General features: G+C 41.5%; 1 protein-coding gene across 3 annotated transcripts in view; it reads right to left on the reverse strand.

Moving 5' to 3' along the window:
• The window catches only part of cyfip1 (cytoplasmic FMR1 interacting protein 1), a 195,323-nt gene that overhangs the window by 95,987 nt on the left and 77,294 nt on the right, over positions 1-22,042 (reverse strand). For 2 of the 3 annotated variants that reach the window (XM_085999564.1, XM_085999565.1), the window contains exons 15-23: positions 18,559-18,725; positions 13,518-13,665; positions 10,657-10,810; positions 8,291-8,447; positions 5,914-6,010; positions 5,664-5,740; positions 5,460-5,568; positions 4,409-4,528; positions 2,091-2,290 (exon numbers count right to left, since the gene is read on the reverse strand). In XM_085999564.1, the coding sequence (XP_085855690.1) occupies positions 2,091-2,290; positions 4,409-4,528; positions 5,460-5,568; positions 5,664-5,740; positions 5,914-6,010; positions 8,291-8,447; positions 10,657-10,810; positions 13,518-13,665; positions 18,559-18,725 (1,229 nt within the window). Of the gene's footprint in view, positions 1-2,090; positions 2,291-4,408; positions 4,529-5,459; positions 5,569-5,663; positions 5,741-5,913; positions 6,011-8,290; positions 8,448-10,656; positions 10,811-11,224; positions 11,373-13,517; positions 13,666-18,558; positions 18,726-22,042 lie in introns of all 3 variants that reach the window. The other variant, XM_085999566.1, reaches the window with a different exon arrangement.

Raw genomic sequence — 22,042 nt, forward strand, 5'->3', positions numbered from 1 at the left:
GGCCATGTACAGCGGTTGGTGCTGTTCCCTGCATTTCTCTTGTAGTTGACGCATGGTGAAGATCATGTCCATTGTGCCCCTTAGTGGGCGGAATCCGCATTGCAACTCTGGGAGGAGCTCTTCAGCCACTGGGAGAAGGCGACTGAGGAGGATTCTTGCGATGAGTTTCCCTGTGGCAGACAGCAGGGAGACTCCTCTGTAATTACCGCAATCACCTTTCTTGAAGATGGTCACGATTACGGCGTCTGAGATTCCTTGGCATGCTCTCCTCCTTCCAAATAAGATAAATTAGTTCATGTATTCGCACCAATAGTGCTTCGTCGCCATGTTTTAGCGCCTCGGCGAGGATTCCATCTGCTCCCGAGGCCTTGTTGTTCTTCGGTTGTCGGATGGCCTTTTCAACCTCATGTCGAGCTGGGGTTGAGCTGACATGGTGACGGGTAGCATGTTGCGGGATGGAGTTGAGGACACTCGCGTCGAAGACAGAGTCTCGGTTAAGGAGATCTTCGAAGTGCTCCTTCCAGCGAGCACTGACTGCCTCTCTGTCCTTGATGAGTACCTCTCCGATCTTGGCCCACAGTGGGGTAGGACCTTGGGTGTTTGGGCTGTAGGTGGTCTTGACTGCGCTAAAGAATCCACGCAAGTCGCAGTTGTCAGCTAGCTGCTGGATCTCCTGCGCTTTCTCCACCCACCATCTGTTCTTTAGGTCGCGTGTTTTTTGTACTACCTCAGCCTTCAGGCGTCTGTAGAGCTGCTTTCTTGCTCTCGAGTTAGGTTTCTGTTTCCAGATCAGGAATGCCTTGCGTTTGCGGCTTATTAGCTCCTGGATCTCCCGGTTGTTCTCGTCGAATCAGTCTTGGTGTTTCCTGGCTGAGTGACCGAGCGTCTCTTCACAAGTGCTGATTATGGAGGCCTTGAGTGCAGACCAGGTGCTGTAGACACTCTGTGTCTGAATCACTGGGAGTCGTCAGGTTGGCTGTGAGGCGCAGACTGAATAGGGCTTTCTTAGCGGGGTCTTTGAGTGCTCCAGCGTTGATTTTCCTGCGGCATTGCTTCTGTTGCTGCCGCTGTTTTGGGGTTACGCTGATGGAGAGGACAGAGCGGTGGTCTGTCCAGCAGTCGTCAGCTCCCATCATGGCGCAGGTGATGCGGACGTCCTTGCGGTCCCTCGCTCAGACGATGACGTAGTCCAACAGATGCCAGTGCTTGGAGCAAGGGTGTTGCCATGAAGCCTTGTACTTGTCTCTCTAAGAGAACAAGGAGTGATGGTAGGAGGAATTTCCTTATGCAAAGAGTTGTTAGACCATAGAAAGCTTTGCTACAGAAGTTGAGACAGAGATCACTGCATCTTTGAAAGCAAGAGTATATAAACATAACCCACAGCAAATTCAAGGAAATGGAGAAAGCAGGGCAGTGAGATTAGTTTTGGTTTATTCTGGTAAAGACCTGGCACAAACACAATGGGCCAAATTAAATTCTTCTGCTCCCCATATCCTAACCCGCACCAAGTCTCGTTCATCAATCACCGCTGTGCTCGCTGACCTACATCAACTCCCGTTCCACCAACTCTTCAATTTTAAAATTCTCATCATGTTGAAATCCATCCATGGCCTTACTGTTCCCCATCTCTGTAACCTCCTTTAGCCCTACAACCATCCAAGAACCCCTCGTTCCTCCATCTCTGGCCTCTTGTGCATCCTCCACTCTCTTCGCCACACCACTGACAGCCATGCCTTCAGCTCCCTCTAAGATGTATTGTTGTTGAAAACTGCTACGTTCTTCTAAGGTAATAATGAAGATAAGATTTATGAATTGCTTGTATAATGAGACCACAGGTGGAATGTAATTAATCATTGTGCTCCAGGCAAGTCCTCATTAACCCATAGCTCATGTAAATTAATCAAAAATAACAGACATTAAATTCAGCACCATCTGTCTTACCCGATATTGAAGTAAATAACAGTTTTAAACAGCAGACTACAATGAATGGGCTGATTACAAAACTTCAAGTTACTAAGAATGAGTTACCAGATAGATTAAGTTTAGATTTTATGCTCAAACATAAAAGCTATTTAAAAAAAGAATCAAACCTTTGCGTGGAACCATTGTAGCAGTAGTTTGGAAGGAAATCGTAATTCAGCTCCCAGAAAACATGAAGTGTTATTCTTCCATATGGTGCTGATACATTGTGATTGGCTTCCCGGAACATGGCATCAAAACTGTCCAGGGTTAGGTATTTACTGAGCAGCTTGTGACTCATACGATTGACTTCTACTAGACCTTCAAGCTCCTAAAGAACCAAAATCAGAACAAAGTTAAACCTCAATATTACAAATATGCCATTTAAAGCTTGGACAGTCAGCTTTCCCAATGGTTGATTGGGTAAAGGCACTGCATGGCATATTACTAAGTTACAGAATCATAGAATCTGATAGCACAGGAGACTATTTGGCCTTTCGTGCCTGTGCTAGCTCTTTGGAAACAACTGTCCAATTTAGTCTCACACCCCAGCTTTTTCCCTATAACTCTGCAAATAAGTCCTCTTAACGTACAAGTCCAATTGCCTTTTGAAAGTTCCAATGGAATCGGCTTCCACCACCCTTTCGGGGAATGTGTCCCAGATAATACCCCTATTAGGTCTCCCCTTAACCTTCTCTGCTCTAAGGAGAACAATCCCAGCTTCTCCAATCTCTCCACATAACTGAAGTCCCTCATTCTTGGCATCATCCTGGTAAACCCACTCTATACCATCTCCAAGGACTTGACATCCTTCCTAAAGTGTGGTGCCCGGAGTTGTACACAATACTCCAGCTGAGGCCAAACCAGTGTTTTATAAAGGTTTAGCATGACTTCATTGTTTTTATATTCAGTGCACCTATTTACAAAGCCAAGTACCCCATACGCTTTCTTAACCGTCCTATCAATTTGCACTGCCACCTTCAAAGATGTATGATTATTCATTCCCAGGTCCCTCTGCTCTTGCACCCCCCGCGCCCACCCCCACCTCAAAACAGTACCATTTAGATTATACTGCCTTGCCTCTCCATGTTGCTGTTTCCATAGTGCATCACTTCACACTTATCCACATTCAATTGCATCTGCCATGTGTCTGCCCATTTCACCAGTCTATGTCCTCATGAAGCCTGCTACAGGAAACTTTGGTTTATCCGGAGGTTAACTGTCCGGAATGCTCAAGCCACCGGCAAAAATCAGGAGCCGTTTCGTTAGGTTTTTTTTCTTTGCGTTGCTTTTTTTTTCCCACCAGTCAGGCTCTGCAAGGTCTCACTGAAGCTACGGCCGACTGTTTAGAAGCTGTTGCTGAGCAACAGGGTTTGTTGCCAGATACGGAGCTCAAAATCTCCGTATGTTTCAACATTAGCGCTGGCTTGTCTGGCAGTTTTGATGGGACGGCAACAGCTCGGTCCCGTCGGTGCCGGATAGCACAAAGTTTCCTGTACTACCCTGCTCACTATTTACTACGTTGCCAAGTTTTGTATTATCTGCAAATTTCCCAGCTTTCTTAACCGTCTTATCAACTTCCCATAAGTTTGCACACACCGTGATGTTTTCTTTGCACAAATATAAACAGATCTAGGAGGTTCCCCACCCCACCCACAAAGTTAGTAAAGTGATTTTAACTTTGTAACTTAAAAGTTGCTGAAATAATTTTATTTTCTGTTCAAGATAATCTCTGATTAATAAAGTAATTTTTCCTCTTCTGCATCTTGATCTTGCCCAGTCACCAAGACTGAGTGTGTGTGATCTTTGCCAGAGCCGCAGCAATGTGGTTCTGAAATCGATTCCTGGTAGAAATGCAACCATAGTTCAGGGAGATTTCTTGAAAGTTTCCCTCCCAGTAAAGTGCCTGGTGTCCATTCAGTGTTGACCAACCCACCTCCTCCTACCTCAGGGCAACACTACCAAGATCTGTAGCTCTTTGAGGAAAGTTGGGGTAGGGAGTAGGGATTGGGTGTGACCACGCATCCAACAATTCCATTGTACCAGGCTGACATTGTAATACGGGATACCACAGTGCCCGAAAATTGATCTTTTCTTTTCTTTTTTTTTTTTTTTTAAATACAACTTTGGAATGTAATTTAGTCTAAATGCAACTCCTCAAAGCATAAGGTGATGGTTACAACCCTATTGTAAGATTTAGATTTTTACTATCCTTTGCGTAATAATTTATCAACAATTCTACTAGTTGTTACTTGCAGAAGTTCACATTTGTTATAGAGATAAAAAAGTTATTGCTAAATAGCATGCCTTTTATTAGGAGAGCTGTTGAATTATACATTAGGCAACAGAAGCAAAAAAGACAAGTACAATAAAACTGACAGATGAATGTGTCTGGACAGAACTCAATACCTAAACAGAGCTCCAATTGATCAAAATAAAACACACATACCACAATGGAGGTGAGGTCTTCACTTTCAAAACGTGTAATTGCCAACTCCAACGATTTGTACATTGCTGCTGAAATTCTTTGAGTGATCAGCCGATTCAGGTCTATTGATCTACCAAGAAGCTGTAATGCAAGAGATTTAAAATACTGACATGATTAAAACAACTTTCTAAAATACTCCAGAAATGTAATATTAGTACCTCAAGTTAAGTAAGAAGCACATTTTAATCAGTTTGATATATTCCACCTTTGTTATAAACACAACCTTCAGAGTCTAGTATATTGCCTGTTACAACAGTGTGCATATAGAAACATAGAACAATAGGAGGAGTAGGCCATTCGGCCCTTCGAGCCTGCTCCACCATTCAATGAGATCATAGCTGATCCTCTATCTCAATACCATATTCCCGCTCTCTCCCCATACCCCTTGATGCCTTTTGTGTCTAGAAATCTATCTATCTCCTTCTTAAATATATTCAGTGACTTGGCCTCCACAGCCTTCTGCATCCAGTCTGTCTAGCCCCGTCAGAATTTTATACGTTTCAATGAGATCCCCTCTCATTCTTCTAAACTCGAGTGAATACAGGCCTAGTCGACCCAATCTCTCCTCATATGACAGTCCTGCCATCCCAGGAATCATTCTGGTGAACCTTCACTGCACTATATATATATATATATATATATATATATATATATATATTATGGTAAAGTGTCTCCGAACATAACAGAATTTGCATTAAAAAAATGAGTGTGAGATAAAGTGAACCTGATAACCATTTTGGCGATCCATGAATGCAGCTTACCAAAATAGATATTTTTTATTTTGAATTATTGAAGCTCTGTTAATGCTGTTTATTGCAACTTTTGGATTTTACACCAACTCCTACAGTCTGCATATTTATTGGTTTGGCAAGTTTTTGCTTAGTATACTATCTTTGGAGCAGCCTTAGCTTTATCTTGTCTTTCATTCTCTTTTCAACTTTGGTGCTGTTGCGCAGTGTGGGGCTTGGTCTTTCACTTTGGTGTCTCAATAATGAAAAAAAGGAACTCTCACCTGTACATGTTTTTGTTTCAATAAAGTCTCATATCTATTCGATGGAGGTGTTGGTATATTAGCTCCTTGGTTCTTACACTCTGCTCGCAGCCGCTTGTCCAAAAGAAGGCTGTAAAAATCGTACATATGGTATTGTAAAATACATTCAATGCAGTAACCTTACTGGATGTTTTACAATATTTGAATAATGGCTTTCAACAATACCTTCCTGCCAGAATCTTGTAGTAAGCAAATATTTGGTCAGCCAACTTGTAGACAAATTGGTCAAAGCAAAGGTTCACCTAAAAATTGAGCACAAATGTCCCATAATTACCACCTGCCATTAAATTTAGCCCATGAAATTCAACACAAATATACAAAACCTCAAAGTTAATGTTTAATTAGATGATTCAAAAAACTGCAGCAGAATAAAAGCTAAGTGTAGCTTTAAAGGAATAAATTCATCAATAATTACCTCCGCTTCAATCTCATCATAAAGGAACTGTTTCTTGAATTTAGTAAGTGCATAATGGGCACTGTCATTGTAAAGGTCCAAGGAATATAATACATATCTACGAAAAAAGAAATTGTAATGGTTAAAGAGGATTGCTCAATACATACTTCCCTATACAATGGTGTTAGAGATCTGGCTAGTTAAAATATTTTAAAATGACAAATAATTTCAACTTATATGTTTCCATATTATATATAGAAATAAAACTAAAATCCTTCATTGCACATTTCTTCACTGTTATTCTGATCCTTGTCATTGCATAGCTTCAATACAATGGGCTGGAGTGCAGCACACATTCACATTCCAAGCCCCCTACAAAGCCCAGGCAAAAACTAACAAAATACAAACTACTTGGGGATAGTGGCAATAGGTAGCTTAAAAAATCTCTTTACTAAAGCTCATAACATGTATAAATAAATCAAAATGACCTACACCACCAGATAATTCCATAATTATGTTTTCTAACAAAACAGTGAAAGGCAAAAAGTTGAGGATTTCACTAACATTTCATCCCCCCCCAACAATCCTAAAGATTTGCAGATGCAAGCGGTGTCCAATTTTGTATTTGACAATCTTGTAAGAGAAAAAGAATATTTGGTGCTCCATCTTGCAGAGGACACAATTCGCACACTGCAGCAAAATGTGTGGAGTCCTATACCAAAGCTTTAAGTGGGGTAAGGAAAAGGTCAAGAAGTAAATCCTAGTAGTTTTATATCAGAGATGGCACTATTACTGACAGTCTTATGAGCTCAAAGACCATATGTATATCTACCTAGAGATATGTATCGTGAGAGAGCACGATACATAGAGCAAGAGAGTGCAGGAGAGAGAAAAAGGATCAAGTGCATTTTGAGAAAATTAATTTAGACATCACACACTCACAAATGTCATATAGCTATATAAATCATTTATTGCCCTTTTCCACTCCAAAACTCTGCTGCCCGTATCCTAGCTTGCACCAAGTCCCATTCACCCATCACCCCTGTGCTCACTGACCTACACTGGCTCCTGGTTGAGCGATGCCTCAATTTTAAAATTCTCATCTTTGTTTTCAAATTCCTCCATGGCCTCGTCCCTCCCTGTGTAAGCTCCTCCAGCACTACAGCCCGCCGAGATAGCTGCGCACCTCCAATTCTGGCACCTTGCTCATCCCCGATGGTAATCGCTCCACCATTGGCAGCCGTGCCTTCAGCTGCCGAGGCCCTAAGTTCAGGAATTCCCTCCCTAAACCTCTCTACCTCTCGTCCCTCCTTTAAGACGCTCCTTAAAACCTACCTCTGACCAAGCTTTTGGTCATCTGCCCCAATATTTCATGTTGCTCAATGTCAAATTTTGTTTGATAACACTCCTGTGAAGTGCCTTGGGACATTTTGCTACATTAAAGGCACGACATAAATGCAAGTTTTGTTGTTGATATATTTTTAAATCAATCTAAACCCAAGTTATAATAAAAAGAAACTTATACTTCAGTGGGCTTATTCAATAAATTTGATCTACAAAACTGTGAAAAGGTATAAGGTGTGTGGTAAACCACTGTTTGTATTCCACTGTGTACATGCCTGGACATGCCTCGGCTGACTCCTCCCACAAGTCCTAGTATAAAAGGTGACTGCTCCCCAGCCCTTTGTATTTCTGGACCGGTCGACCACTCGAGGCAGACCTTCATTCTTTTGTTAATAAAAGCCTTTAGTTACTCTCTTAACTCTCAGTCTTTTATGAGTAATTGATAGCGCATCAAGGTGTACGGTATTTCTCAAGAAATTATAATCTGTATTTCTGGTGCTGAAGTGTTCAAGTCAATCTGTACAGGGTTCGCCTTCAATTCTTCCATTTTTCTGATGTCACAACCCGTTTGGTCCAAAGAAAATCCCTACACATGTTTTTATTCAGTCTAAAATTACTCTGCATAAAATAATACTGAATTCGCTGAATTAAGATATTTCAATGTTTCTCTATGGTAACTAAGTCACACCTTGGTCTTTCCTCTTAGTCCTATGGCATCTTCTCCTCCTTAGAGCACCTTACCCCGTTATACCCCGCTCGCCTCTCTTGGCAAGATAGTTGAAAATTCTTTCAGTACTGCAAAAGTTTAATGTGACACCACAATCCAGTGATATAAACAGAAAATGCTGGAGATGTACAGCTGGTCCAACTCTTGGGACCCCAAAAAAGTTAAGTTTAGGATACCATTGGAGGCTGAAGCTCACTTCTAATATTGTTGGGTGCCAATGGTGGTGGTGAGTATAAAATATAAAACAGTTTTATATACTGAACTTTACTGGGGAAAAATTCCTTTCATCACGCAGCACAATGACAAGGAAATTAATGAAAACCTTACTCCATCATGGAAGCTTCTTTGGTCTCCAAAATATGGTCAGTCAAGATCCAGGGCATAGACATCTCAATAGGAAACTGAATTCTTCTTCCCATTGTCAATTCGAGGAAGAACTCTCTGAACCAAAGCTGAGAAAGGTCACAGCAATGTTGAAGAGTTTCTTGAGGAAAGAGTTCAGAGACAACAAATCACCAAATAGAGATAAACTTGTACAAATAGAAAATTATACATTCATAGTGATTAAAAAGTCAGAACACACTTGTAGTGCACCCTTCAAAAGCTAGGTGAAGCATTTTTTATGCAAGATAGTTTTGTTCATCAGATTTCACTATCTGATTTGCTAAACAATTTTAACATTAAAAGCAAATGAGCTAGTATTGTTGGTTTAAAAAAAACCCTTACAGGAAGCAAACAAAGTATATTGTACAGCCAAGTAATTTTATTTCATATAAAGTGCATTTTAAAATCATCTCTATATACTATAATCATACTAAGTGAAGCATTATGATACAAATAACATAACTTGGGTTAAAAAGGAAAGCTTCACAAAACTTAAACTTTTACTGAACTTCATGTTGCTGCATGCAAATTATTTTTCATCAAATGCCACTTGTAAACTATGCTGATGTCTACAATGAAGCACAATGTTTATCCAATTCCAGAATATGTAGATGTATATATTAAACAAACACATATCTATCTACATTTCCCATAGTCTTATTTGTGTAGCCTTCTGAGCTCTGGGCATGGAGGATGGGAAGGTGATTGCAGACACCTCTCAGTCTTCTACTGATACTACTCCATGTCATGCTAAGTTATACTAAAGTGCAAGTAAAAGGGAAACCACTGGCACTTTTCCCAACATGACCAACGCCTGCACTGGATGCTGCACCCAACAATCTGACCAAGGCCAGCATCTTTCCATCTTAGGCAAACCAGAACACAAGTATCGGCCAAGTTTAGAACTCAACTCAAGTCTCCCTAGCGTCTCCGCCGTTTGTGGGAAAATGTATTCCGAATACAAGTAACAAAGTGTACATATTCCGATTATCAATCATCTGAATTTTATTTGAAATGAGGGGGGGGAAAATGCAAAAATCCATACAGCTGATGCAGGGTAAGAGTATATCACACCTTGTATTTATCCATACATTGAAGTTCCCCTTTAATGCATTTATGCAATTCTTATTACTGTGTATGTGCCTTCACAAGAAGATTGGGATGGCCCCTGCTATGAATTTATAAGTTACTGTTGTCCATATAATTCCACAAGATATAATTTAAGCAGAATGAGCCCAAGTTCAGTAGTTTACACCCCGGGCTGCAATATTCAACCCATGACTGAGATAGAATAAGATTCTCTTCAGAGGATATTTGTTTAAAAGTGCCATGTTCCCATCAACCATGCACCACAGAACAAACGTGTTCCTAGCTACCAACATGCTACTAATGAACGAAAGACCAAACAACCCAAGTAAACTGATTAGAACAGTGCTCACATTCACAACTTGGATAACCAGAAAACGAATTCTTTTCCTGCTTTGAAAAGGCTTCTTGCCTTTCGAATTTATTACATTTCAATATCTTAACTCATAGTACAGCTGCCTTAGTTATATTAATTTAACAACATTTCCATAATGATTTAACTTCTACCATAGCCAAATACATGTTTGGAACCAAGGAATTATATGTATGCAATGAGCAGTACCACAATTCATGTGTTACTTGGTAAGGTCTGCTGATGGATAAATATCACAGCTAATGGAGCTACCAACTGTATCCACCATAGCTCGTTCCTCTCCTGCAAATAGATAATTTGATTTCAATTTGGCTCCACTTCAAATAGTTCAGCTCAGATCTAACCATATCTTGGATAAGTGGTGTAAATTCAAAAGAAAAATTCAACTATATTCAATAAAACCAACCAAAAATTGGATGGTGGTGGGGGGGGCAGGGTAGTTTACCAAAAAACACAAATGGACTGTTAAACAACCATGAAATTAGTATCTCCAACAAAAACCAAGTACAATCTGAATTTCCAAATACAGGCAGTCCATTAAACAAGAGCAAGTGTTATTGGCTTTCACATTCTGTTGGATATTGGAACACAAACTTCAAAATTTAGCTTTGTCAAGGATTTCAATTCTAAATCGGATTAAAATCCACATGCTGGCATATTTTGAGTGTCTCAAAACAGAACATTTTTCACATATACTGAGCAACAGAACAGAATGTTCCTTCAGGTGATCCCGCAGTTCCTCACGTGCCCCAATGAACAAGTTTGAGAATAATAACATCTTTAATGGCACAAAGCCAAAATACAAATCTGTCCCCCCGCCCCGCTGTCTCCTGTGGAAGAGATATCTTACCACTGAAATTGAGCAAGTGAGTGTAGAAGAATGAATGCCGGTGAAATTCTTCTATCGCCAAAATGGTGGGGCCCTCAAGACTACTTCTCAAGGTTTTCTTTGCGCCACTTTTGTCAGCAATGAGGGACTCTAGCATAGTTCTAACCATGTAGAGCTACACCAACAGGAAAACGTAAAACAAAAAAAAAGAAAAAGTAAAGGGCACATTAGTCATTATACATTTAATGGAGAAAGCCAAACTGTTCCACCATTTTTTTGGGGGGGGGGGGGGGGGGAGGGAGACACCCAGACCTATTTTTGCCACATTAACACATTTTCACAGATAGAACTGGAATTGAACCAAATTGTATTAAATCGCACCATTTTGGTGTTTTAAATAAACAAAATATCGTATTTCCACACTGCATCCATATAAAGGGGGTTTACTACTTCTTAACACAGGAATGGCAGCTAGGTTGGAACACTCAACTGTAGTGAAACAAATATCAAATTAAGAATATTCAACCTTCAGACGATGGAACAATTTGACTTTCTTTCAGCAACAAAATAAAATAGGCTTTCTTCTTACCACCAAAATTTAAAATGGTTGGATAGATGTAGGACCGCCTCAGAAACGTGGACATCGCATTGAGTGTTTTTTCCAGTCCCAGAGATTTTAGCTGCTTCGCTAGCTCTCCAGACAGCAATGACTCTGCCATGGTGCGCACCATGTACAGCTAAAACCAGTTGGCAAGGGCAGACATTAAGAGTTAGGGACAAAAGAAGCAGAGAGTGTGAGTTTGGTTAAATAGCAATAGAAAAGAATTTGGTTAATATGTTAGTACTCCAATGTTCCACAGCAAGCAACATAAATTACACTTAAAGGACAGTATCGCTCTGACTGCAGAGCTGGCATGGTCTGAATGGGAAAATCAAAGTAATCTGTACTAACGGCGATTGGTCTATTTGGCATTCGCTCGCCACCAACCAACCCCCCAGTCGAGAGACAGAAACTGGCTAGGAGTTGCTAAAATGATTATACAGGTACACTATCCCTTATCCGAAAGCCTTGGGACCAGCTGAGTTTCGGTTTTCGGATTTCAGAAGGTATTATTATAAGACTGGGAAATTTGTATTTAATATAAATTTTAAAAGTTCAGGCTACCTCTTGCGACTGTTCCGTGTCTCATTCCCCTTCCTGCTTCTCTGGAAAGCCGGATATCGGCTGACTCCTACTAAGCTGGCCCGCAAATCAGGTCGGGGGTCGGGTGGGGAGAAAAGAATATCGGACGGGCCGCGGTTTGGGTCGGGTCGGGTCGGGGGGGGGGGGGGGGGAAAGAATATCGGACAGGCCGCGGTTCGGATCGGGGGGGGGGGGGGGGAGAAAAGAATATCGGACGGGTCGGGGGGGGGGGGGGGGGTGGGGGAAAGAAAAGAATATCGGACGGGCCGCGGTTCGGGTCGGGATGAGGGGAGAAAAGAATATCGGACGGGCTGCTGTATTGTTGGGTTCACTCTCCCGGTACCTCCTTTGCACTGCCCGGCTCGGCCTGCAATCTCCTACCCAGGAGGGAACTCTCTGACCCTCTGCCCTGCTCAGCGTAAGTCGTGCGCCACTCTGGTCATGTCGTGCGCACGACTTACGCTGAACGAAAAAACTTTCGGTTTTTAAGAGGTTTTCGGAAGTTCGGATAAAGGATTGTCTACCTGTAACAGCATGCTAAAAGGAAACAATGGATAGAGACCATCTTCACATTTTCAATATGCCTGAAGGGGTAAGCAAAATTCCTTTAAAGTTCATAGGGTATGCAAGTGTAAGTTGCTTAGATCATCTAGAAGCCACCCTCAACTATACACCCTTATCAAATTGTGCCATGTATAAGGTACAGCAACGAAAATGTATGAAACATGACGTGTACCATGATATTCTGGAAGGTACATTTACAAAAAATCTACACAGTAATATCTAGGTGAAAAATATTCAAATGATACTGGCTGTTTACATGGTTTTAAAAACAATAATTGTGAAATCAAGTCCTTTATAACTAAAACTGAACTGATCGCCCCTGCCCAGCAAAGGAAATATAGAAATACAAGTACTGTAGTAGTTGTTGTTGAAATTAAATATTATTGCCTGGGTTAAGCATTTTGTTGTTAGTAATTGCTTGGGTTAAGGATTTCAACGTTAAGAACTTTGATTGCAGCTCAAGCAAAACATAGCATTAATTGGGTGCAAATTTATATGTATAATAAAGTGCAAACATAAATACGCTTAACTTTTCATAATTTCAACTTTAAAGCCCATTAGTAAGAAACCACATTAAGAAGTTAAGGTTCAAGTATCAGTAAGGAATATTTAAGAGAACCAAAAGCAGCAACACTCGAAGCGCTAGCTATTCGTTCCTCACATAATCACGAGGAAAGATTTAAACAATTGTTCAGCACACAACTTTAGTGAATTGGTTCTTATTCAGCAGACTGACCCGTCCATAAAACTACCGATTAAATGGTTAAAAGCTGCAAACAAAGTCTGTCATAAAGCAATAATTCAAATATACTTGAGGTTGATCAAGAGATGACTTTGCTTTTAAAACCAGTAGGAACAGGAATTTACAGGACTTGAAGTGACCCAGTCTAAGGTCTGTCCAGTTCCAAAGTTTTAAAAATATTACACAATACTCCATATTTCATAACCCTCAATCCTTTTCCTCTTCCGAATGTCTATCCAGCTTCCTCATCAATTTGCTGCCATTACCCTCCTCCACTGCCTTCCTGGGCAGTCTCGTGTGCAATTTGGACCTCAGTTCCCATTTCTGGCTTGGACTTAAAACTAATTTCTTTGAACCTGGGATTATAAACAAAGGTTTGCATTGAAGAAACACCTGGGTACTGGAAGGTCCGACTGCTCGGGGGGAAACCTTGATGTCAAAGCCGCCTCTTGGATCTTTCTCTCCTCGGAGTGCGGGATCATTTACTGGTTCTTGTCCAACCTCCCAATCACAAATAGTCTTCCTAATAGCTTGAAGAACACTGGAGACACACACAGGACAAATGTATTAGCATCAGTTCCAAAAAGACATTTTTGTTTGGTAGTTCTGTGTACAGGAAACTTTCGAATAACCGGCCCCTAAATAACCGGAACGCTCTATCCACCGGCAAAATTCAGGAGTCGGTTCAGGTAACTTTTATTACTTTTTTTTACTCCATTTGTTGCTGTGCAAGGGTGTAGCTGAAGCTGTTGCTAAGCTACAGAGACGCTTGCAACTTGTGCCCATTGTTATGAAGCGGACAGGGTTTGTTGCCTTATACGGAGCTCTGAGCTCCGTATCTTTTACTATAGCGTTCGGTTATCCGGAATTGATGATGAACCGGCACCACATCGGTCCCGTCTGTGCCGGATACCAGAAAGTTTCCTGTAATTGTACAATGAGGAGCAGGGCGTTATGAAAAGATACAGTGCTAAATGACTATCAAATCATGGAGGATGGCAGACAAGGCAAAGTCATGGATGATCATTTTCTATACATTTCTGCCCCAGTTACAAAATTTATGGCAAATTCACCCAAGAGAAAAGGACAGTGGCAGATGTGGGTAGAACAAAAAATTGCACTGGTACAAAAGGAGATGCTCCGCCAAGGATAGTATTACTGCTTGGGGTAGAGTAAAGCAAGCTTCAACCTTTACATCTGGCTGCATTAAACTGTTTAAGGCAGACACTGGGTACTAATTTACAAAATATATTAAATTCGGTATGCATGTTGTGCACAGTTTAAAAGCCTGTATTTTTGTTAAGACAGATCTACATGTCACACCAAATCCCAGCCAGAGTACTACACCCAGTTTCGATCACAAAGACAAATCAGGCATTCAAGCACTGGAGGCTGCTTAATTAATTAATACATTTGATCATTTCTTTAATAATTAGAATGTGTGGTAAACCACTTTCGTCGTTCACTATCGTTACACTATAGTTATCACTGTTATATCGTTACTCTATGGTTATCACTGTTCACACTGTTGTATCACTATACGAGGTCGCCTCTTGTCACGCTGTTATACCTGGGCTGACCACTGCTGACTCCGCCCATGGCTCCACCTACCTGCCCAGGTATAAAGGTGGTCGACTGGCTGGTATTCCTCCTTGTTGGATCCGATCACCCACGAGGGTGGGCTCTGTTATTTAGCCAATAAAAACCTATAGTTACTTTCTTAACTCGTCGCTTTTCATTGGATGAATTGATAGGTATATCAGAATGTATGCTTTTGTGCGCAGGGGGCTACAAGCAAAATAAAAACACCCAACTGGGTTTAAGTTGTAAACAACTGACTATTTCCTATTCCTGAAGAAAATATATTGAAATATTCATAACAGTTTAAAATTGAGAAAGTAAAACAGAAGCACTTCTAGTATTTGAAAAAGTAAACAAATTGCATTTCAACCCTAATGGATTAATCGATCAAGCACAAGGAACACAAGGCTGCAATCGCCACACATACTAATTGGGCAACTGCTCATTTCACTTCTAATGGATCAATATTTTTAACACAAAGGACAAATCCTTAGTTAAATGCTTTTATAGAAGACAGACTAAAGCAACTCTAGATAATTTAAAATACCAATACAACTCATATTTAGGAAAAAAAATTGTTCTGGATATACAGGTACACACAAATGTACACTTTGCCACTATTTTAATTGTTTGATAAAGTCAACCAAAACTGTAAGCTCTCCACCTGGATAATTACAGCAACTGAAAAGGTTTATCCATCTAAATATGCTCAAAACAGTTTGCACAAATAAAAATAGGTCAGCATTTTCTTTTATTTTTAATTATGTGTGGGTTTTATTAGAAGCTGGCAACGAGAGAATTTCTACTGCTCGTCTTCATACATACAGATTATTGAATGATCAATTTTAATTTAAAAATTAATGCTCGCTTTTAGGGAAAATATGCTCTTGCTCATCTCTTATTTCTAAATACTTTGAAACTGAATGGAAGCCTCATTATTGAAATAAATCAGTATCGATTTCACTGACTTTCCTTGAAACTTCCTGAAGTCTCCCTGTACCACACATTGCCCCCCCCAATCATGTTTAGAAGGCTTAGAGACGTGTCCCCAGTCCACCACAAGTATCATCGTGCAAGGTACAGAACACCAACCCAGGATGATTGCCACTCTGATGCTCGCATGAGGGAAGCACCTGATTTCAACTATGCACATCCCAGTGACAACACCAAAATCAGAACTCATACTGTTGGGAATGGAAAACGTGAATCCAGTTCAGCACGTGGGAGTTCTAACACACATAACTTTGCCCATTTTCCAGGCTGAGAAAGAAACATTTACTCCTTAGCTCCAGCTCTCAACACACTGGCTTCTTACTTACTACAATGCGTAGACAGGAATGAGGGAAGTGTTCATGGCTATTTATGAATTGTGGCTACCTTCACAATGTTCCTATAAATTCCTAATGCCTCACTATCCAGACAGTACTGCAAGCAGGAAACACATTTCCGGTCTCTGTAGATCACTGACAAATTAAATCAGTTCATTCTTGTTAAAAAAAAAAACCACCAAGGGCCAGATATTCCGACCCCCACGGATGCGTACACGGTGCGTATGCACCTGTAGGGGCCTCACAAGTGCCGGTTTCAGCCATGCAAAGCGCATGCACTAAAACCCAGCACTTCCAATCTGTCAAGAATCCTCTTGACAGATCATCCGCATGCCCGGGAGATGGGCCTCTGCGGGTGGACAGTTCCGCCTTCTGCACAACCTCCTCCCGCTGAAAACCTTTAAAACTCTTACGCCTAGTAAAAGCAGGCGTAAGGCCTGCTTTTACCAGCATAAGATTTTAGAAAAATAAAAAATAAAAATTCCCCCCCCCACTCATTTATAATTTAAAAAAATACTTTTAAAAAAGGTACGTTTATAATTTAATCCAATTTTAACTCATTTTAAATACGTGATTTAAAAAAAATGTATTTAATGTTTAACTGTTTTTAAATGCGATCCCCATTCATACTTTTGACAGATCTATGCGTAGAGACCTGTCAAAAGTATGAAGGGGGATTCCCTTCTTTGATTGGTTCCCTGTGGCCCACATGATCCCAGGGACGCTTGCAAACCGCCTGCGTTCCTGGGTTACCTGGGCTTCTGCGCGCGCGCACCAGGAGAGGCCCAGGATCGGAAGTCTCGGGACCTACGGAGCCAGCAGGTAAGTGCGTAGATATTTCCTGATCGGAGGCATCCGCCCGCAAGAAGCCTCCGATCTGAAAATCCAGCCCAATATGACCAAGAATCATATCCATACAAAGTGGCTTTTATGACTGCATTATCCATTTTCTCCTCGCTCATTCATACATCTTGCTGGAGTCTGGCTTCAACGGTGTCAGGTGCTCTCTGACACCTTGTCCAAGTAGCCATATCCACATGTGAACCTCCAACATTGACCATCAGGCTATATGACCATGAAAGGCAACAGGCATCATAGCCAGACCCAATCCTGTCTCCACTCAACATCTATACAGGTGAACTTCCTGCTGGAGTCATTGAATAGCATCAGAATAGTATCAGAAGTTCTGGTCCATATTCCACTCTCTAGTTCCAGAGTACCAAGGCCAACTATTGTAACTCCACCATTGACTATTCCTGGTCTACACGGTTCAGCTACCCACTGGATAAACTCACTGAGCCATCGGCAAAGCCCAGTAAAAGCTACTTTAACTATAATTATTTAAAATATTGTTGCAACCTTGTTCTCAAATATCAAAAATGAGCACTTGACGCCCTTTTTATTCCAAAGCAATCAATGAAGTCTGTATTTTAGCTTCATCGTGGCTTCCAGGCAATAAAAAGGTAGATAATTCACTTGTATTGGTCAGGAAGAGCAACAGTGAAAATACTTCCAATTCAGTACCCAATGACTTAATTGCTGTCCATGACATGTTTCATGATGTCATTCACATTCAAGAACATTCACTTTTAATCACATTAACAAATACCAGCCCTGAATTTGATTTATAATTTTTAGGTTCTGTGAAAAAAGTGTTCTTAAATACTTATACTTTACAAGCCATTTTCCATCTGCTCCTAACTGACTGATCTTGCACGTATCTTCAAGTTTCCTAGCAGCACTGGCATTTGCCTTTGTCATCTCTCGAGTTTGGTCAGGAAATCAGCTGAATTCATGATGCCGAAAGGCTGATGTCTACATTTCTATGCTCATCAAGATAAGGGAGGCTAAGGTTGAGAAATGGTTTGCCAATTCATTTGTGTGCTATCAACATCAAGCGCTTCCAGATTAAGGGTACCATGGGGCCAGATGCAACGTAAGCCTTTCTATTCTGCCCCAAATATGTAGCTCAGTTCAACCTCAGATCAGTGCCCTGGATTGCAATGATTTTCAAACTTGCATGCGAGGTATCCCTTGCAAATACTGACACTTCTGGGAATTCCATGTCCCAGCTTCTGAAAACAGCGTCAGCTACCCAAAGGAAAACCGTGTTAGGATTCCAGAGAATGTTTTTAAACTCCAAATGCAGGAAACGAAACATATCAGTAAGTGCTCAAATACAGAATCTGATGACCTCATCAACCTCCTGGGAGCCTGTTGCCAACCCAAGATCCTCAGACCCCAATCTGAAAGCCTATGTCCTAATGCATCAGTGCAGTCTCACCCCCAGCCCCTCCAATCCCATTATCCAAATCAGCCTTCCTTGCAGCCTCCGAGTGCTGCTGTATTTATATCAGAAAACCATTGCACACGTACAATCATTACGGGTGCACATTTAGATTGACATCAACATAAAAGAACATAGTTTTCCACTTTCCCTGAGAAAAAAGCAGTTACAGGTTTCCAAATTTGAAAACCTGAACAAAAAGGAGCAGCGCCATATTTGGTGTTCAATTTAGACAAACCTCTGAATCACATTTTTCTTCTTTTTGATGGCCTGACGCAAAGGCTCACGGAGTGTTTTCTGAGCAAAGTTTTGGAGTGCAGCATAAATGGTATGTCGAATTGCATGATTGAACACACTCTCCATTCTACCCATCAGCACCTGCAGTCCTTTTATCATTGCAATAACCTGCAGTGCAAAACAGATAAACCAAGTTTAGGTTTGAACATACATTTTACATACGCAAAACTAGCATGCTACTTTTAACTGTGTGGAAACAGTTCAACATTGGAAGATTTAAACCAGTGCAATTCTACACTGGTCATTTCTGTCTCAGGAGTGCTCTTTAATTATTTACAGCCATCACAGAATCGATATATGACCCAATTATAAAAGTGCAGTTTAATTAGTCAAAAGTAGTATTTTGACAATTTAATTTTTCCCCTCACTGATTTCACCATGACAAAACTGCTATTTCCTGGTCAAGACAAAACATTTATCCAAACCAAAGCCCTGTTCCTGGGACTAGGGACAGGGTCACTGGCAAGGCTTGGAAGCTAAGCAGAGCCAGGCCTGGTTAGTACCTGGAGGGGTGACCATCAGGGAAGACCAGGTGCAGAAGGTCACAGAAGGAGCCCCGAGGAGGGGCGGCTGGTGAGCAGGCCCGGGCGTTGGGCTGAAGATTGTCGGACAGGAGGAATGGTGGAAATGGAATGGCGGCGCGCACAGATGCAGCGGCTTTGCTTCTCCCAGGACGGTGCTATTTACGTTTAATGTTATTTGTATGGGAGCTTGCAAGATCACATTTCGTTGTGCATTGTACAATGACAATAAAGTTGAATTATTATTATTATTATTCAAGAATCTTCAGATTATTAAAAACCTGACCATCAGCAATTCAGGATCTCAGTTTTTCAAGGTTGTGCAGCCTTTTCCCAAATGGGTGATATTTCAGCAGCTCTTGTCAGCTTAGTAAAGACAACCATGTAACAGTTTTTAAATTGCATAAAGGCAGCTGTACTGGAAGTGCAACATTATCACCTTGTTAGCTTGGTGAATGCAGAAGAGAAAAGCCATTTACAGAATTAATTTTACATTAATGACGAAGATGGCTTTGTAAAGCCTTTGTAAATGTTCAGTGCACATTTCAAAAGCAGGAAATCTTGGCAAAAGAAAAACTGAATTCCGTGGAGACCGTGCATCACGCTGTATGCACCTAGAAATCACTTTTGGCTCTCATCTTCAGCTGTAGATAGCTTTTAAAACAAAATAACTTTGCAGCAGAAATAAATGAGCCATCACCTGCACAAGAGCTATTAGACATTTAAATGTATTAAAAATAGGCCATTAACACGCTCGCAAAATATATTCTGGTTGCAAAACTATTATGACTCAAAAATATTTCATTGAGCCCATGAAAACTATGGTCATATTTTTGCCATTTATGAGATAGCACTAGGCAATAATATATAATATGTATTTAAACAGAAATGCACACTATGAATGTTGGAAAATGTAACATTTCACTGTTCAAGTAACTTAACTACTTGATTAAACCTTTTACCTCTAACTGTTGTTCTTCCTTCCTTCCTTTATTTAGGTCAGCAATATAAATGGGATTCTTTTGTCTAAAGGAGTCCAGTTCGGATGAAAAAGATCCGATCCAAACAACAACAACTTGCATTTATATAGCATCTTTAACACAAAAATGTCCCACTTCTTAATCAGTTAAAAATGGATGTCGAGCAAAAAAAAAAAACAAGATCTTAGAAGGGGTGACCAAATGCTTGTTCAAACAATTGGGTTTTACGGAGGGTCTTAAAAGGAGGAGAAGGAGGTTCAGAAGCAGAGAAGTTTAGGGAGGAAATACCAGAGCAGAGGGCCGAGGCGACTGATGGCACGGCCGCCTGTGGTGGTGCGACAAGATGGTTGATGCACAAGAGGACAGAGTTGGAACAACACAGAGCTGTGGGGGGTTTGTCGGGCATGGGGAAATTAGGTCAAGAAGCACAGGGTGATGGATGAGTGGAACCTGCTGCAGGATAGGATACAGGCAGCAGAGTTTTCACAGAATCACAGAAACCCCACAGTGCAGATAGAGGCCATTTCAGCCCATCGAGCCTGCACCGACACATATCCCACCCGATCCCCGTAACCCCTACACCAACACATATCCCACCCTATCCCCGTAACCCCTACACCAACACATATCCCACCCTATCCCCGTAGCCCCACGTATTTAATCCCCCCAACACTAAGGGTCGATTTATCATAGCCAATCAACCTAACCCGCACATCTTTGGACTGTGGGAGGAAACCGGAGCACCCGGAGGAAACCCACGCAAACACGGGGAGAATGTGCAAACTCCACACAGACAGTCGCCCGAGGCCGGATTCGAACCCGGGTCCCTGGCACTGTGAGGCAACAGTGCTAACCACTATGCCACCGTGCAGTTTTGGATGAGCTGAAGTTTACAGAGGATGGAGGAAGGGATCCCAGCCAAGACATAATTGGAATATTCAAGTCTGGAGGATGTCGGCAGCAGATGGGCTGAGGAAAGGACAGAGGTAAGCAATTTTAGAGAGGTGGAAGTAGGAAGTCTTTGTAATGGGGAGGGGTCAAATAGGACGCCGAGGTTGGTTGCACACAGCCTAGTTCAACCTGAAAGTTTGAATCGGTGGCAAGGGTACAGATTTTGCAGCGGAGGATGATGACGATGCCTTTAGTTTTCCCAATGTTTAACTGGAAGAAATTGCAGCTCATCCAAGTCTGAATGTCGGACAAGCAGTCTGACAACAGTAGCAGTGGAGAGGTCGAGTTAGGTGGTGGAGTAGTAGACTTGGGTGTCGTTAGCATACATGTGGAAGCTGACCCCATATCTACAGATCATATTGCCAAGGAGCAACATGCAGATGAGAAAGTAATGGGGGGGGGGGTATGAGTAGAGCCTTGGGGGACTCCAGAGCTATCGGCGTGGAGGCAGAAAGAGAAGCGGGAAGCTGGAGATGCTCTGGCTACAATCAAGTATGTAAAAGTGGAACCAATCATGGGCAGTCCCACTGAACTTAACAAAAAAGAGGCATTGGAAGAGGATAGTGCAGTTGATCATGTCAAAGGTTGCCGTGAGGGCAAGTAGGATGATGAGGGATAATGCACCATGGTCAGTCACAGAGGATGTCATTTGGAGAGATTCAAAACAAGGAGTTGCAGGAAAGATGGGCATGGCATTTGGGAGGCGACAACACGTTCAAAAACTTGAGACTGATTTCCATTTTTTGTTTTCACTTTCTTAGTCCAGGCCTTCCCTCCATCATAAGGTCAGAAGTGGGGATGTTCGCTGATGACTGCACACTGTTCAGCACCATTTGAGGCTCGTCAGATACTGACGCAGTCCGTGTCCATATGCAGCAAGACCTGGACAACATTCAGACTTGGGCTGACAAGTGGCAAGTAACATTCGCACCACACAAGTGCCAGGCAATGACCATCTCCAACAAGCGAGACT

The sequence above is a fragment of the Somniosus microcephalus genome, chromosome 10 (assembly GCF_052327205.1).
Source record: "Somniosus microcephalus isolate GS21.2 chromosome 10, FLI_Smic_1.0, whole genome shotgun sequence".
In the NCBI taxonomy this organism is placed as follows: domain Eukaryota; kingdom Metazoa; phylum Chordata; class Chondrichthyes; order Squaliformes; family Somniosidae; genus Somniosus; species Somniosus microcephalus.